General features: G+C 38.6%; 1 protein-coding gene across 5 annotated transcripts in view; it reads left to right on the forward strand.

Annotated features, from left to right (window-relative positions):
* NLGN1 (neuroligin 1) overlaps window positions 1-16,459 on the forward strand; it is a 323,041-nt gene extending 306,582 nt beyond the window's left edge. For 3 of the 5 annotated variants that reach the window (XM_066193755.1, XM_066193754.1, XM_066193757.1), the window contains 3 exons: window positions 5,284-5,496; window positions 10,406-11,195; window positions 12,175-16,459. In XM_066193755.1, coding sequence (XP_066049852.1) covers window positions 5,284-5,496; window positions 10,406-11,195; window positions 12,175-12,997 — 1,826 coding nt within the window. In that variant the 3' untranslated portion in view covers window positions 12,998-16,459. The remainder of the gene's footprint in view (window positions 1-5,283; window positions 5,497-10,405; window positions 11,196-12,174) is intronic. The other 2 variants (XM_066193759.1, XM_066193756.1) reach the window with 1 other exon arrangement.
* Window positions 16,460-18,502: the final 2,043 nt, after the last annotated feature.

Below are 18,502 nucleotides of genomic sequence, written 5' to 3' on the forward strand. Positions count from 1 at the left end.
ATTCTCCTACATTTTTCTTGTGGGAGTTCCTAGTCCTTTTAGTCACCTTATCCCCTACCCATGACTAAAGGATGCTGTTAAAATCAGGAAGTGCTGGTCAGCAAAGCGAGGAGCAGTATCCTCTGCTTCATGAATATCACACGTTCATTAATGTCCGCGGTGCTGCTGCCCACGTAAATCATTCAGATTAGTTAGCTGATGTGAATTCTAGAGAGATGGCTAAGATGAGTTTAACCATCTCCCTGAAAATTTCCTTGTCTTGCTCACATTCCTATCTGAGTAGGTATAGTTTAAAGGGCAGTGGAAATTTTCTGTACACGGCAATTACCATTCAATATTAATAGAAGGTGTTGAACTAAAGTCCTAAGCAATGAATCCAGAGGGAATACAAATTCCTCCCTCAAAAACTACTCTGTATTCTTCCACTATGCATTGGTGCATTTATACTTGTGCAATCTAACATTTGCTTTTAACAAAATTAAAGCTGGCATTTGACTGCACAGGGAATTGTAACTGGAAACCTAGCTAAGTTATTATAACACATGCCTAAACAGGTGGGTAATATTAAAGTCTTAAGTGTTACTGCTTTCAGAGACTTAACTCTTGGAAAAAGCCCTTTAAGCATGTCAGACCAGTTTTTATATGCTCTTGTGGTTTATTTTTAGAGTCGCATTTGTTGTTGCATATTTTCTCATAGGCAGATATTTTTTTGTGTGTGTCCAGCACGACATTCTACCCCTCACTTCCATCCAGCCACGAAGGTCACTGGATCATCAAACATTCACATGGACAGAACTCGTTAGAGGGATGGTTTGGGTCTCTTGTGATGTAAAATGACACTTTCATACCCACCGGCCTGCAGCTGGTCTCTCACTGCATCACTGAGTTGTAGCAGTCCCTCACATCACGAAAAATTCTGTCTTGGTCTCCCTCCCTGCATTAATTTGAATCTCCAAATTAGGCCAGAGCTAAAAATAATTCCAACTACCTAAGGTTTTTCAACTAAATATTTTAAGTTTCCCAAGTCCATTATTTTATTTACTCTTCAAAAACGCTGGAATCATATTAGAAAAAGATTTATCTGAATGGCAAGCAGAAACCATTACCCAGGCAGATAAGCCTATAAAGCATTAAAATTTATCTTAGTACAAAATAGAGGGTCTGGTTGTGGCACTCTCTGCATATTTGTCTAACAGACATGTAACAGAGAAATGGTCCAAATGAGCTTAATAAATCTCTTTCTTAAACTCACAAAAGACCACATCCTCACTTCCATAATTTTATTAGAGTCTGCTCCTCTGGAGGAGATAAAAGAAGAGATAACCCCTCCATTCAGAATATAAAATAGCAATTGTTCAGCTGATGATTGGAATATTTCCAGCAGAAGAACTTAATTATGGAACAAAATTAGCTCAATCTGACCTTTTTAGAGAATAATGCAAAACTAAGTTTTTTTGCAAATGTCTTCCTGGAATAACTGAAATAAGGAATAATTTACTTCGCTCTTTTTGCAAGAGCAAAAGGTGGCAGAATATGATAGCAGCGTTCTTGGTGAGATGGCAATCCAAGGATAATAATAAGACAGCACGTGCAGAAAGAGATAATATATTTTAACAGACTAGCTGATGCTAGGCTAGTTTGAAAACAGAGAAGCTTTCAGACACACCAGACCTTTTCAGCAGGAGCAGGTTTCCCTCAGTGACTCAAAATTGCCAGCTTAATAACTGGATGGTGTAATGGCTGTGTCATAGGAGCGCCCCAAAATGAATGGGAGCCGTATCCATTACACACTGAAAGCTCCTCTTGGGATAAAGACAAAACCTATTGTTCCAATCTCCATTTTATCTCTGTGATAAACAGGAATAAGTACCGGCACCCACAGACCAACAGGCTGGGGATGATGCTGGTGTTAAAGCACTTCCCTCCAGGTGTTTAGTTCCATGCATTTATCTGTATTGAGGCACTCCTCACCAGGAAAAGAAAAAAAAAAAAATAAAGCCACGAACTGGAAGGAAAAACCTCATCTGTTTTATCAGTCCCATCTCTGATTTCATGACATTCTGAATGCTCCTAAGCTGTGCTGATACCACTGTGTACGAGGAAAAAAGGCATGAACAGGTGGTGATATTAACAGGCTTCTTATGGTTCTGAAAAATGAGATAGAAATGTTTCATGTCATGAAAGTCAACATCAATCATCATCCATCTTGTGCAGATATGGAAATCAGCCAGTGTGGATCTTGCTGAGGAGGCGTGAGATATTTCTTTTGCATCAGAGCTGTTGCTCTGGACACAAGTCATAATTTGTTTAATATAGATGAATGAGGAGAATATTACTAACACTGCCTTTTTTTTTTTTTTTTTTTTTTTTTTTTTTTTTTTTTTTTTTTTAATAAACTGAAAGCTCCCCCTCCTGGCACATTCCCTGAACTGAATGCAAGGTTCCTGACATCTATTTTTGCAACAGGAGATTCATGGAGATTCTTTGAAAGTAGGATATTTTAGTTCTCCCGAAGATTTCCCATTTCCCCATCCAGCTATGGGAGTTGATATGAACTGATTTGACACCAGGGGTTTGCCCTAAGGCTTTGTCTATAATTTTAATCTGTTGGTTTTCCAGGCAAAGACTTGTGGTTTCTACTTTGCTGCATATTATAGAGTAAAGAAAACAACTTTTTCAGAAAGTTTGACTGTCCACATTTGTGTTCCTTCAGAGTGATTGGTGCAGCTCAGCTACAGCCCCACCATCTGATTTCCTAACAAATGCCTTGGAACAATTTTGAGAAATCTACTGGATCTCTCTGAAGCAATGCTGCAGCTCTGCTGAGAACAGATGCTGACCCGGGCTCCGGGAATCTGAAAGGCAGGGAAAGCTGAAAAAGCAGAGAGGGACATGTTTATGTCACAGTTTTGGTAACGGCTGTAACTGCTCTCATCTCATTGCCGCCTGTGCTTCGGGGACTGCCAGTCCCTCTAATCCCTTGAATCAGTGCAGTCACTTATGTGCTTAATGTGATGAACTGATTTGTCACTGAATTTCCACTGCCGTACACTTATGCAAAGAAAGGGGAAGGCTTTCCCAGCGTGTGCAGCCACGGGATCCCGTAGTTCTCATAAATTCCTGCGTTTTAATTTTGTTACAGCCCCTGGCACCATCCCTCACCTCCAAGCAGGCTGAAAAAGGCAGCGACACTGGTGAGGGAGCCGTCATTAGATTTGCCATCGTATCCAAAGACATCATCTCTCCGCGTCCTTAAAAATTATTTATGGGGAACAACATTTTACTGGAGCATGAAGACAAGAAATGAATGCTCCTGTGCAGGCAGGACTGTGCTGGGGCCATGCTTTCGCACAGCCATGCACACCAACCCTTTGGCCACACAGAGCAAAGTGAAGCCGAGTAAAATCACATCATCATCATCTCAACCCAGTGCTGAGCTGTGAAAGTATAGTGAGAAGGAATGAATTAATTATAACTGTGTCTTCCTTTCTAGGCTTCTCCTGAATACCGAGGGGGTATTTTCTTCTGTGGTAGTGATGCTACTTTGCTTTTTATTTTAGGCAATAAATATGGCAGGTTTGAGTTGTAGAAGAGAGGTTATTTCGAAGTCTAGCATAGAGTAACAATTTGCTGCAGACTCAATGAATGAAGTATGTCTATCCGACTTGGCGCGTTAGGTCTGGGAGTGGGAGAATTGCTGGCCTGGCACCTTATGCCACTCTCCTCCTCCCTCTCCGAGGTTACAAAAATCAGGATTGACCCACACAAAGGAAGCTGCTCGCCCTAAGAAGGGCAGAGCTCAGCCGCCGAGGCAGGGAGGCCAGTGAGCTTTCAGCGCCGTTTACAGCAAGGCAGGGCTGTTAGTACAAATGCCTCTGTACAGAGGGCAGAACATCAAATGCAAGCTTGCCATTTGAAGCCAAATCAGAGTAAAAATAAATTTAAAAATGACACGTTCATTGTATCCATGGATGTACATACACACATGTACCTGTCTGTATTCTTGTTAAATCCTTGCTGTATGGATGCATAGACAGATTTGTCTTCTTAGAAATGTCTTGAAAGCTGCTTTTATTGTCATAATGAAAGAGTAGGACTCCTTTGAGAGCCATTTGTCTGCAAAACTACAGTAAACTTCCTTTGAGTAGGCTGTCTGCACTCAAGAGAGTTGAATCAGTAGAACTTTGACGAGACTAGAAGACCCACTGATATCTAATTAATGTGGAAATAATTGTTGTAATCATTGCATTTCTCTACAAAGCTTGTACTGAAAAGCAGTTACACGATTTAGTGAGCATCAAACCAGTTTGATATGCAAATGGAGGTATGGACCACTTCATAATGCTGGCAGTATTTAAACATTCGTTTATTAAGCTGAGAAAATTGGAAATGTCAACAAATGGGGTCCAAAAGCAATGTCTTTTATCGACAGAGATTTTCTTCAGAGTTTTTGCTGTGCATCTTTTAGAGTCAGTAGGCTGTAATGACAGGAGTAACAGCAATGTTAAATGTGAAAGGACTGCTGGGAGTAAAGTGTGGAACAGTCATTCCTGCACCTGACACATTCCAACACTTCCTCCAGGAATAAAAGGGAGCAATTGTAGTGCTCTCCAGATTACCCCTGAGCTCTTACCTTTTTGCTGTTAAGGGGTCATGGAAACAACCTAAATTGTCTTTATCCATTTAATGGAGATTCAATTAACTCTGGTTAATGACTGTGGGATGGAGCTCAGGGAGTTGAGAGCTGCTCCCATTGTTCAGCCTGGCTTGTCCTGTGACATAAGCTGCATTTTTTGGGTGGAGAAAAAAGTAAAAGGCAGTGAGCTGCCAGGACAGGATCAAACAGAGTCTACAGGGAAGTGTAATCATTGTATCTAAGGCACATGAAAAGCTAAGGGCTGCAGCCAAGTCCAGGAAAGCAACACAGAGTCAATCAAATCATGTACAAAACAACTGCATCTTATCTATTCCCTAAAATTTTAAACTCAGTACAATCAACACAAAGTCCTCGGGAGTGACCAGCCAAGATTTAGATGAGTATTTTGTCTGGGATGTATCTTCACCTTTGCAACATATATTTATCATGGCCAAAAGAGTGGGTACCAAATATTTTTTATTTCAGGAGGAGCACAAGATTGCAAGTTGTTCCCAGGGACTATGGAAAATTATGGAGTTGCACAATATTTGATGGCATATACTTCTGCAATCTTACTTGGAAGACTTGAACAGGACCAGTCAGAAGAGCCCTTGCTAACCCCTTTCTCTTTTCCTTTGCTTTAACAGGGTTCCTGAGCACTGGGGACCAAGCAGCAAAAGGAAACTATGGCCTCCTTGATCTAATTCAAGCTTTGCGATGGACTAGTGAAAATATTGGGTTCTTTGGTGGTGACCCACTAAGAATAACAGTTTTTGGATCTGGGGCAGGCGGTTCATGCGTCAATCTGTTGACTTTATCCCATTATTCTGAAGGTAACCGTTGGAGCAATTCAACCAAAGGTATTATGCAGGTTGCAAATTTTGACAATTTTGGTGTCTGCATGCCACCGCCATTAGTACTATGTGATGTTCTGTATATTCTCTTTGTTTCTATGAACTGTTGAGTTCAGCTCAATATTAAGAAACTTTTTAAAGGCTGTACAAGCCTCCTTCTCCCTCAGCTCTTCTGTGCATGTTTAAATTTTGGGTCACTTTCTTCTTTTTCCTATGGAGCTTTGTAGAAACACTTTATAGCAGACTTCTGAACGGCATTTTCTTGGTGCATCATTTTTGTCTCTTTTCTTTCCTACCTAAGGGTGTCTTTTTTGGAAAATCAGTCAGTCATGCTCACAGTAGATGAGGTCATCTATATTCAGACAGTTGTGAAAGGCATGTTTAGTTTCTCCTGAGGAGCAGAATTTAAAGAAAACTAAAATGACACTTTCTCTTTTCAGGCTAACAGCTGAATTGCTTAAAACTATTATTTTGTGTGAAGGAAACAAGTAACTAGTTCAGAAATCTTTTGTCTGAAACTGCATGGACTTCACTTGCTGTCATCTAATAAAAGAATGGTTGAATGTTTTGCATGCATGATCCAAAATTGTCAAAGCATCCAAGTTGCAAATGGATTTCCTTCTATCTGTTTTTTTCCTATTCCATAACTAACACCTTTTCTCTCTAGTTGAGGCAGGTGGCAGGGAATTAAAATCATGCTGTTTGAGGCACCCAGCTTATTCTTTCCATGATTTTTGCACCACAGTTTCACACAGTGTCTCTCATTTGCATGGCTATTGCTTATTGATCATGTTACTTTCGTCTTACTGTTTTCACATATTTTTATCCGTATTAGTTTTACCAGGGACACCACACTGTGTCCTGGGCATGTAATCCTCCACTAATTTATATTGCTGTATCTCCATGGGGGACTAATTGGCTGGTCATAAAAACATAATTCTGCTGACATTAAAAGAGCTGCATTTCCCCAAAGTCATGTTACAAAGACCACTGAGGTCAATCGAAGTAAGAGATTCTTTAGACCATGCCATTATGCTTTTTTAAATGAGAGAAAAATATAACTTCTACGAGAAGAGTCAAGTGGAAAATAAGACTGTGGTCTAAATTTTAGTCTATTTTCACAATTTGATTTTTAACGTAATCTTTTTTTTTCTTCCATAATTTCCTGAATTTAAATAGGAGATATTTAAAAGAAGATGGTTGTAAGAACAAGATGTAAGCATCATAGAGACCTGAGGGTCTCAATGCACCATCTTCTTTCATCAGAACTCTAAAAACCAACTTTATCATCCAGGATTAACTCCAGGTTGAATGAGGACACCTGGTTTATCTTCCCCTAACTCTTTACTTGGTCTTAAAATCAATCTTCCTGGTGTAACATGACATCAATGCAAAATGCCACATTTACAATATTTGGACAGTCGTGTGTTGCCTCTTTACCAGCAAGTGATACCCTGTCACATCCCAACACGTGGCCGGAATTCTGCCAGGAGCAGAATTCCTGTGGGGAAAACTGCGGCACTAAGGTGCCAACACAACAGATCGAGGCATTTTGGAGGGGTCTGAAGAAAGTTCAGTAAGACTAAATTTTTGAGGATTTCTTTTAGAAGCAAACCCATGCTTTGATGAAATTTGGATTAAACAGATCAATTCACCACACTTCCGTGTATGTTATGTTTGATTTGGAGGTGGTTAGATCTGCCATTAAATAAAAAAAAAAATTTAAAAAAAAGAAAGGAAAAAGAAAATATGTATCGGTCAGGTTCAAATAAGAACAGTTACTTCTTAACATTTCCAACCCACCTTTTTTTTGTGGGTTGTTTCACATTCACATAAGAAGGACTTTTTACAAGAGCATGTAGTGATAGGACAAGGGGGAAGAGGGAAGACTGACAGAGGGCAGGGTTAGATCCGAAATTATGAAGAAATTCCTCCCTGTGAGGCTGCTCAGGCCCTGGCAGAGGTTGCCCGGAGAAGCTGTGGCTGCCCCTGGTTCCCTGAAAGTGTCCAAGGCCAGGCTGGAAGGGGCTTGGAGCAGCCTGGGATAGTGGATGGTGTCCCTGCCCATGGCAGGGGTGGAACAGGATGAGCTTGAAGGTCCCTTCCAACCCAAACCATTCTGGGATTCTGGGATTCTATGATTATCAACCAGTCTCTTTCATAAGCTATAAATTCAGAATCTCTCTTTGCTTCTGTCATTTCCCTCTGAAAGGTTCCCTTGGCAGTGGAGAGGAAGAATTCAGCCTATTTCAAGATGGAGCTGTTCACAGCCACCCACCTGCAAGTGGGCAGAGCAGCACCCATCCTCACAAAGTGCTCTCAAAATATAGATGAATACATGCAAATTATTATTATTTACTGTGGTGAGACATTGAATAAAGGTCACAAAGCACTATGGCCCACTGAACATTTAAATCTTCTTTCCATCAGTCTGAAGCCCATGAGCAATAATAATCATACACATTTTCAGATAAAAATGTAGTTCTCCATCCTGTGAGGTACAAATTTCTGCCACGAATCCTGTGGCAGAATGAAAATAATTTTTCAGACCGTTCATTTCTCACCAAATGGTCTGAGTGGAGGAATAGCTCTGTCAGCATTCTTCAGCACGAGGAGAGATCTTTAGTTTCACTTCCTCAGACGGTTTTATGGCCAAAGGACTTGACCACTTTTACTTTATCCGGCCATCTGATGTTTACATAGCACTTAGCAAGCCACAGTGTTTGTCTCAGCATTTTCTTTCACATAGCTTACACTTTCTGTCCTTGTTCAGACATATTTAATAAAGCAATAAAGTTAGATTTACACAATATGCAAAGCCCCACACACATTATGAATTATCATGAAATACATCTTTGTGAAAATTCAGCTTTGTCATTTAGTTACATTTATTACAATGCCTGGATCCTCTGTGGCAATTCGACTGACTTTGAGCTGATTTATACTAGCTCAATATCTGACCTTATAAACATGCAAATATATTTTTAGCTGTTTATAGCTCAAGTTCATTCTTATTTTTACTCATGTCTTGCAAGAAAATAATATCTTGGATATGACTTCTCATAAGTTTAGGAAGAGGCTTGAGTTTACACATTTCAGTCTCTACACCTATCTAATTTGAAGGCTTTTCGATTAGGAACCCAATACAATCTAGAATGATTTAAAAATTCCCAAGAAGCTTGTAAAACATTTCCTGCCAGCAACAGATTCCGAGTTATTTTTGAGTGTGCAGGCTCTGGTGCTGCAATAGAGGCTGTAAAAGCATTTCTCTGATTTGATTTAGAGGCTAGGGAGGGTTTTTATCAATAGAGATATGTTGCTTATCAAAGTAAAAGCCATCTTGTGCATTGTTGGAATAAATTTCTGGGGTAAGCTGAGCACCCTGACTCCAGTTCCTCTGGTGGGAGTATCCAGCTATTCATCAGGCCTTGGACCAAAGGTTCCTGGTGGAATTGAGAGAGGCCAGGTGTCGCTTTCCCTCCCTAAGCAACTCCACCAGAGACAGTGGAATGACACCAAGAACGACATCAGCACAAGTTAAACAAAATTTTCACCCATTTATCTTCAGTCAGCATGAGTTTGGAACACTACAGACCATTTTGTATTACCCAGAGTGACCTATAGGAGGGAAGGGCCAGAATAAAATATTTTCCAGTAGTTTGTGCAAAAGGTTTGATACTGAAATGAACTTCTATGAGAATTAAAAAAAAAAAAAATACAACAAAAAACTCCTCATAAAACAGCAGAAAGGTCACTGTTACCTAAATATAGTCTAAATGCCTATTAAATACAATCCAAATTACCTGAATATAGTTTCTGAGCGATATTTTACACAAGGTTCAGACTCATAACCTCTTTCAGAAGCCAAAGTACCCTCCTCAAAGGGAGTGGAAAAATGCAGAGAGCACGAGGAAGGAGTTCTGATTGCATTAAAGCCAATAGCAAAATAATTGCATTAATCCACTGACTACAAGTGGGTGAGGCTATAATCCGCAACATGTTTTAAAAATCCATACAGAAGGGAGAGGAAAACATAAATATTAACATATTTTGTTATTTCTTTGGGTAGAATTCCTGGTCCAGAGTGCTAATTTAATCAGCAGAAATTTAAGTTAATTGCACTGAAGTCTTTGGGATTTACTGCAAGTTTATATGGAGTGCCAGATCATTCTCTCTCCCTTAACTGAATACCTGAACATGTGTTTAAATCTCTGAATTACAAAGCTAACCAGTGTAAAATACATCATTTCCCTTTTTTATGTAAGTGTGATCAATATAAACCTGCCTTAAAAAAGCTCCTTACAAGAAAGGATTTTGACTCAGGCACTTATAAATTCAATAGCTGCCAGGTACCTTCTCATCTATTACTCCAGAATATAAACTTTCGCACTGATACACAATTTAAAAAGCACTGCACCTTTCAAACCAAGTTTAATCCTAAAAAATACATTTAACAGTGTAATAGATTTATTTAACGCATAGCTGTATGCATGCATGCTGCTGATGGCTTGACCAATACCTAAAACTTCAACCCATTGAAGAGACTTAATGGCTTTTCTTCCAACCTGTAAGGTGCTTTAATTTTAAGAAAAATTTTTTAACCTGATAGTGTTGTCCTACATAAGGTAATGCCACTCATTTTTCTTCCTGAGTTTCTTTGGAAAATCTGTTCCTCCGCTGGGCTACATTGAGGGAGAATCATTTGCTTCAGCACATACTGGATTTATTTTATGCACATCACCTGTAGGTACAACAGCAGTCAGATCTTCCCACCCTGTACATTTAAGTACTATTAAGATTCAGGTATCTCTTCTGTTAAAAGTTTTCTATTGTTTCAAAGAACTCCTTTGAATCTTTCAAAGTCTGTGGCTGTTTCAAGGTCGCTTCAGTAGTTTTCAAATATTTCTCCCCACAGGACTTTTTCAAAGAGCAATAGCTCAAAGCGGAACTGCTCTCTCCAGCTGGGCGGTCAGCTTTCAGCCTGCAAAATATGCCAGGATGTTGGCTACAAAAGTTGGTTGCAACATGTCAGACACTGTGGAACTGGTGGAATGTCTGCAGAAGAAGCCTTACAGAGAACTTGTCGACCAGGACATTCAGCCAGCCAGATACCACATAGCCTTTGGACCAGTGATCGACGGCGACGTGATTCCAGACGACCCTCAGATCCTGATGGAGCAAGGAGAATTCCTCAACTACGACATCATGCTGGGAGTTAACCAAGGGGAAGGGCTGAAGTTTGTTGAAAACATTGTGGACAGCGAAGACGGCATATCAGCCAGTGACTTTGACTTTGCAGTCTCTAATTTCGTCGACAACTTATACGGATACCCCGAAGGCAAAGATATATTGAGGGAAACCATTAAATTTATGTACACAGACTGGGCCGACAGGCACAACCCCGAGACCAGAAGGAAAACGCTGCTGGCTTTGTTTACTGATCACCAGTGGGTTGCACCAGCAGTGGCCACAGCAGATCTTCACTCGAATTTTGGATCGCCGACGTATTTCTATGCCTTCTACCACCATTGCCAGACAGATCAGGTACCTGCATGGGCAGATGCGGCCCATGGAGATGAGGTTCCTTACGTACTAGGAATCCCCATGATTGGTCCTACTGAGTTGTTTCCTTGTAATTTCTCCAAAAATGATGTCATGCTAAGCGCAGTGGTGATGACGTACTGGACAAACTTTGCAAAAACTGGGTGAGTAGCAGATAGTGAATGTCTTGTGTGCAAATTTTGGATGGAATGGTGTGCTTTCCATTTGTTATCTCCCTTGGGAATTCCTCTGTATTTGTAGGATGAGTAAGAGATTAAGAATTGAGTTGGATATTTATGTTTACTATAATGCCCCTTGGCTCACATGTTTTAGGAAAAAGAGGGGAAAATATCTTTGCAGACTTTCTGAGAGGGAATTTTAAAATATACACAAAACTAATTGAGGAAACTCTGGCAAAGTGAGAAACTGAGCATTTAACATTTGTGTATAGTTAAAACCAGCTACATTAGTACCTGTTTTTACCCCACCAGTGATACTTTCATCCCATGAGACAGAAAATTACATAAAAAGTGCGTCAAATATAATACAGCATGCTTTTGTAGCACATTTTGTCTTAAATTCTCACTTGTTACCATAAAATATGTGACTCTAAACTTGGAAAGTGCTGCCATTTCATTAATTCTTCTTTTTTCACTGGAGTTCAAAAACCTTTGTTGCATTTGAGCACTAATTTTTGATTATGCATTGCACTGAGTTGTGCTCTGCCATGATCCTTCCCCTCTGGAAGGCCACAGATGTTTCACAGACACAGAAACGCAGAGTTGGATGAACTTTATACTGCTAAAAAAGACAAGGAAGCCTTAATGTTCTCTCACACTGGTCTCTCATAGACATTTGTCTGCATCACCACACCCCCAGCAACCTTTATTCAGCAGCACAAGATTTCACTGTGAGACACCAACATTTTGGAGAACCAGAGAAGTCGCTGAAGTCAGTGTAAAAGAAGGGTTCTTTTTCACAATGCTCTTTCTAATCGGGATTATTAAGGCCTCTAATTTCAGGGAGTAGCACTCTGCTCCATCCAAAGGCAGTCTTAAACGTTTCGCATAAAATCCTAATTATATTAATTTCATAATTCCATTTGAAATGCTTTGTAACATTGGAGATATCTTTTTCTTTCAGTGACCCAAATCAACCAGTGCCGCAAGACACAAAATTCATCCACACGAAACCAAACCGTTTTGAAGAAGTAGCATGGACCAGATATTCTCAGAAAGACCAGCTGTATCTTCACATTGGATTAAAACCACGAGTCAAAGAACACTACAGGGCCAATAAAGTGAACCTTTGGTTGGAACTGGTACCTCATCTGCACAATCTTAACGACATTTCACAGTATACCTCTACCACAACTAAAGTGCCATCGACTGATAATACTTTCAGACCCACAAGGAAAAACTCTGTTTCAGTTACTTCAGCCTTTCCTACAGCCAAACAAGATGATCCCAAACAACAACCAAGCCCATTTTCAGTGGATCAAAGGGACTACTCGACAGAATTGAGCGTTACTATCGCAGTTGGCGCCTCTTTGCTGTTCCTGAACATTTTGGCCTTTGCAGCGTTGTACTACAAAAAGGACAAGCGGAGACACGACGTTCACAGAAGGTGTAGCCCACAACGTACCACTACCAATGATCTCACCCATGCACAAGAAGAGGAGATAATGTCCCTCCAAATGAAGCACACTGACTTGGATCATGAATGTGAGTCCATCCATCCGCATGAGGTGGTTCTCCGGACCGCCTGCCCCCCAGACTACACGCTAGCTATGAGAAGGTCTCCTGACGACATCCCCCTAATGACACCCAACACCATCACAATGATCCCCAACACTATACCGGGGATTCAGCCCCTACACACATTCAACACATTTACTGGAGGACAGAACAATACTCTGCCCCATCCGCATCCCCACCCCCATTCACACTCAACAACCAGGGTATAGCCAGACAAGACGAAACAAACTTTATTTTTTGATGGATTACAGTAGGTGATATTACTGAAGATTACTTGGCTTTCAACCTACAAGACTCTTACTATTTAAATATGGAGGAATATTATGTGAATATACATATCAAGAACATTTGGGGTTTTGAAAAAAATGAATTGTACATATATCAAATGAACTTAAGAAACAGACAAAACAAAAGAGAAAAAAAAAAAAAAAAGAAACAAAAAACCCAACTGTTTGCAATTGCTTGAAGCAGTTGTCCTGAATGATACTTTTTCATTCACATTCAAGTATTAATTTTTTGAAGATTTAAGTTACATAACGGAATTAGGCATGTGCAACACAAACAGGAAAGAACTATGACTGAAAATTTTAGAAACCTATAAATATGCACAAGGGACACACTAATGGAATGTCAGATAATTTTCACCAATTTTTATTTGGACCTGTTTTCTTGTGTAGACCATATTTACATATTTGAATAAGTACACAAAGCACCAATGCTGTTAAGGCCTTAGAAAGGGGCTCATGCTGAAATCTGCCAGTCAGAGAAGTTTTACAGCCTGGCAGATACAACATTATCACATAAGTGCTGTCAGTATAAAAGTTGTGGGAATAAAGGAAACTGGATCTTTTTAGCACGACGTGCATGATAATTTATATGCTTGGTGGCTGTGCTGCTGATTAAGCCGTAATTAAAATTCTTCTCATCCCACTGGAGTTTTTAATAGAAGCTTTCTCCATCAATTGGCACAACCTAAAGAAGTTTTTTACAGGGGCAAAAGTAATTACAGTAAAATATTTCATGGTAGCCTCCGAAAGAGAAGGGATTGCAACAGTTCTTAAAGGCGTTCATGGCATTCTAGGTATACAGTGGTGGAGCCTCACTGATATGAATCCCAGACAAAAAAATGTATACTATTAATGCTCTTTTTCCCTTCCACCAAAATAATTTCTAACTTTGAAATAACTATGACCTTAATGGAATCTCCTTTGATGAAGGCTTTCTAATTTGCTGTGATTCAGTTACAGAGTATTTTGATCAAATGGATAAGGTAAAGTGTGTCCAAAAATTTAATTGCAATGATATTTTGCCATTTAAAAATGCCCCAATATTACTGCCCTGATTACACCTTTCAGTTTATTGTTTCAACTCATGTTGCATGTTACAAAGTTTACTTATAATAACTTAATATAATGTTAATTCCCTTTTTGCTATACATTAGCTTTGTCATTCCAATCAATTCTCTAGACCAGATGGCAAGAGTGCAGAAAAGGAGGGTATATGAGAACGGGGAGAGAGTCAACAACTGGAAATTTAAAAATCAGGATACTACGTATGTTTGTGTGATTTGAAGTGAATGTTCTAAAATCACAAGAAATTTTTCATTCCCCTGTTGCTTTCCAGTAATTCTATACCATGGTCCTTTCAAAATGTTTGTATATGTAATCAGATGTACATTTATATAAAAGAAATAATTGAGATGGACTTAAGAGCACATCCCTGATAAATACTTTCTCTCTTACCTGTACTATATTTCTATTAGACTAAAGTTATGTGATTTTTTTTTACATTTTTTCAAATTACTAGCAATTTTGATAGTTTGTAAGATAATGCGAAGAACTTTCTCTGACAAACTAACTGCAGTAACAGAAACATTTCTTTTCAGTTACTCTTTTTCAAGAATGAAAGCTTATTACACACAAAAATTGTATACTACTTGATGGAAAATTACTTTGTATTTCTTGGCCATATTACTGGTCACTGAGTGAAATAAAGATAATCTGGATAACGAATATTATTCCAATGTTAAGAGACCTGATCTTTGCTCATTAAAGAGCTAAAATGTTTATTGCTGTTTTGTCATTTTTTAATGAAGTAATGGTAACTGTCTCAAATAAAGAGTAATATCTTAAGACCAGTTTGGATTTTGAAGACATGAGGGTGCCTTCTACAATTAATAAAACTGCATATTTATGGGCCAGCCCCACCACAGCCATTCTTTACAGAAATACTGACATTGTGACTGTCACCACATGTAAATCTCCTCCAGATTTCAGAAATGAGTTAAAAATGCGATAACAACACCAAAAAAAGGCGAGGAACAGGCCAAATTGAAATAAATCTGCAGTATTCCACGATGGGAAAAAAATCACCCGGGTTTTATTAGGTGATTGAACTTTTATCATAAAAGATTGCTGAGAAGCTTAAAGCATGTTTGCTGACATTGAGTACAGACATTAAAAGTTAAGCTGAAACCAAAATAAAGTATTGCAATTTCAGTTATTTTACTTACCTATTTAACAAAAAAAAAAAAAAAAAAAAAAAAAAAAAGAAAGAAAAAAAGGAAAACCATGTACTTAGTTAATACTTGTTACAGTCCCCAGTTTTAAATTAAGATCTTTTTGTAGAAGCACAAAAAAAAGTCTTCAAAATCCGGGGCGGTCTGTGTGCAATTTCTGCCTGATGTGGTTGTGCTTTTAGACTGTGACCTGCCAATGTAAACCAATAAAAAGAATTGTCTGCCATCTGATAATTATTGTTTAACAAGAAGATTGTATTTTGCTATGTTGATGAAACAAAACAAAAAAAAAAATAGAAAAATATTGATGGCCATAAAACAAGACATTAATGAAATATGATTTTATGTGCTTTTCTTAACTTTATCAAAACCAAAATAACTTTCTACTATAGTTTATTTGTGGCCATATATCTATATATCTCTATATATACAGTATCTGGTAATTGTTTACTTTTATTAGTTACAAAATAAATGATTTAGGTAAACCAAGCATGACAATACACTTTATTTCTGTCAGCCAATAGTATTTAAAATGCGAAAGATGAAGGCAACAACACAAATTTTGTCACTCCTGTTTGGGAAAAGGAAAAAAAAAAAAAGAGTCCATTCCTGTGATGCAGATACTGTGAATGATATTTTAGTGGCTACTTTATACTGACATTACAGCAGCTGGTTTTCCAAAAGTAAGACGGTGTCCCACGTTTTAACACAACATCAGGAAAGAGAAAGAGATGTTTTAAAGCTGAAATGAAAAGATAAGAAATGGGTTTGGAATATCTTCATGTGCTTCATGGAATATAAGTTTGTTCTTTTCAGAATATTTTATCTATTTGATTTGTTTTTCATGGTAGCCTACACAAAAGCAAAACCGAGTGTGATATTTAATTTCTTGTATCATCTTTGGGCCAGATTTCCAATAAAATTAGGATCTCAGTCAGTCTTTGGAAGTTCAGTAAAAATATAAAGAGCCTGCATTTATTGATTTCACACTTTTGTAAATATGTTTGCAGACCTTTTTAAGAAAATGTATTCTACCATTTTGAGAAAACGAAAATAACAATGGAATCATTGTCTCGTTTATCTATTAAAATTACAGGCAATATAATGTGCTGTGCTGACATTTCTAGGAGAAATAAAACTGATAAAAAACGCATTTTGCTCAATGGTATCTCAGTTGGTTGTAGCTGGTATTCTCCACCCACGGAAGACCTGCAAGGCATGGATGAACTCCCTGGATAAAATCCTCCACAGGAAAATGGGGTTGTTATTTCTGTTGTCTGTACCAAACCTGGATTCCTGTGTCACAAGTCTTTAATTATCGGATGTTTTTGTTACTCAAATACCCCAAAAACTGGGTGAATAGAGGTCTAAGAAATAAATATGTTACAGTTTTAAAGACACCACTGCACAGAAGATGCTGGAACTTCTGTTGCCAGCTTCACTAGGAGATGAAACAGCTGACTTCATAGGAAGCTGCCAAACATCATGGTATTCCTTTGATGTTTGGAAGTTGTTGCTTTTTCCCTGTGATGTTACTTTAAAATATTGGCCTTTCCCCCCCCACCTTTTTTTCTAGTATTGAACAGTTACAGATGGTCGCTTTTTAATGCAAGCGAATGTTAGGTAATTTAATTACTATTGTGAAAATGTGCTTCCAAATAAATTAGATTAATGGGAAATTCCCTTTGGAGGTTTTGTTATTTTTCATTCAAAGCTCTTGTCAAAATATCTCTTGCAGCAGTTCTGCTTTTTTTTTTTTTTCAGTAAAGGTAAGGGACTTTCTCCAAATAACATCAAAAATCTTTTTTTCTATTTGAAATAATAACACTATAAGATTCAGATGTCCTCCTGAGGCCTCCAAGTAAATATGAACAATTCGAAACGTGGCAAATGGGCTTTTACTCTAAACATTCTAATTTGATTCCATCCTGGCACATCAACACATTTGTGTGCAGGCCAGAAATCAGCAGCATTTGATAAGGTGCTCAAGAGAACTTCGCAGCAGAATCGATGAGTTCATCACCAGCCATGCACAAAGTCCCTTTTCTCTTAGGTTCTGTTCATTCCGTTGTATAATTAATTTCTTCTATACAGGTTCAGTAAAATCTTAACATTGTGAAATGGGAAATGGTTAGAACAAGGTAATGGACTTTATCTGGTGGAAAATGTTCAGGAAAAAACCTGTTGAGAGTTGCCTAGGAGGTGCAGATTTCTACATGCAACCTGGCTTCGTTCCTTTCTGTTGATATTGTAATTCTCAGTAATTTGTACACCTGGGAAACCATCATTTCTGTAATAGGCTTTAGTTTTTAAAAAGGATTTAAGTGTTGTATGTAAATTGTGGATTAAAACCTGAGTTTCATGTCCCTTTGCTACTGGGATGAATGAAAAACCTCACAGAAGTGCAACAAATTTGTACAAGCAAATTTTATACAGTCTCTTGAAATTCATTTTGTTTCCGTTTGAAGATAAAAGTTCCACCACAGCAGTAGAAGTCGTGTCTCTGTCTCCGAAAATGCCTTCTTGTGTCTATATGCATCTGCATCCACGTGCACACCCACATGCAGCCAATAAAGGAGATTTCAAACCATGTGACTAACCAGGGAATTTTACCTTTCTGCACCATTCAAAGGGGTGGAGGCAACGCCTGCCCCTCCTTCTGCAATCCCCACTGTCATTGAGCAGCTGATAAGATGATGAGAATGTTTTTAGCTGCAGCTGAATTTGTGTTTATCATGGGACCCCCGGAATCAATGAAGCCCTGACAATTTACACCAGCTATCGATCTGCTTCCGGACCTTTAATGCTCATCATGGCTCATCTCACTGTCCAATTTTGCAAATCTCCTCATGCACATGAACACCCACTCACAGAAATTATTGCAACTACAACTATCCTGATTTATGAGCACTACCAGGCTTTAAAACGTGCTTTACAATATGCTTATGGAGATTTGCATGGAAGGCCAAAATTGTGGGGGGAAAAAAGTATTCTATATTAAAAAAAAAAACCACAAAAAACAACCCTGAAATTACATGGATGCAAAGAAAAGATTAGTACCAGAGTTTGCAGCCCTAGCACGCTGTAGAAATTTTTATGCTAAAATCTATATAGAAAGGAACATCTAGTTCTTCCTGATCCTCAAATCTATATGTTGACCTATATGTCAAAGGCACAGTGACACTTTGCAGCAGTT

This window comes from Chamaea fasciata, unplaced genomic scaffold (genome assembly GCF_029207755.1).
Source record: "Chamaea fasciata isolate MVZ Bird 193981 ecotype frontalis unplaced genomic scaffold, bChaFas1.0.hap1 SCAF_11, whole genome shotgun sequence".
Taxonomy (NCBI): Eukaryota; Metazoa; Chordata; class Aves; order Passeriformes; family Sylviidae; genus Chamaea; species Chamaea fasciata.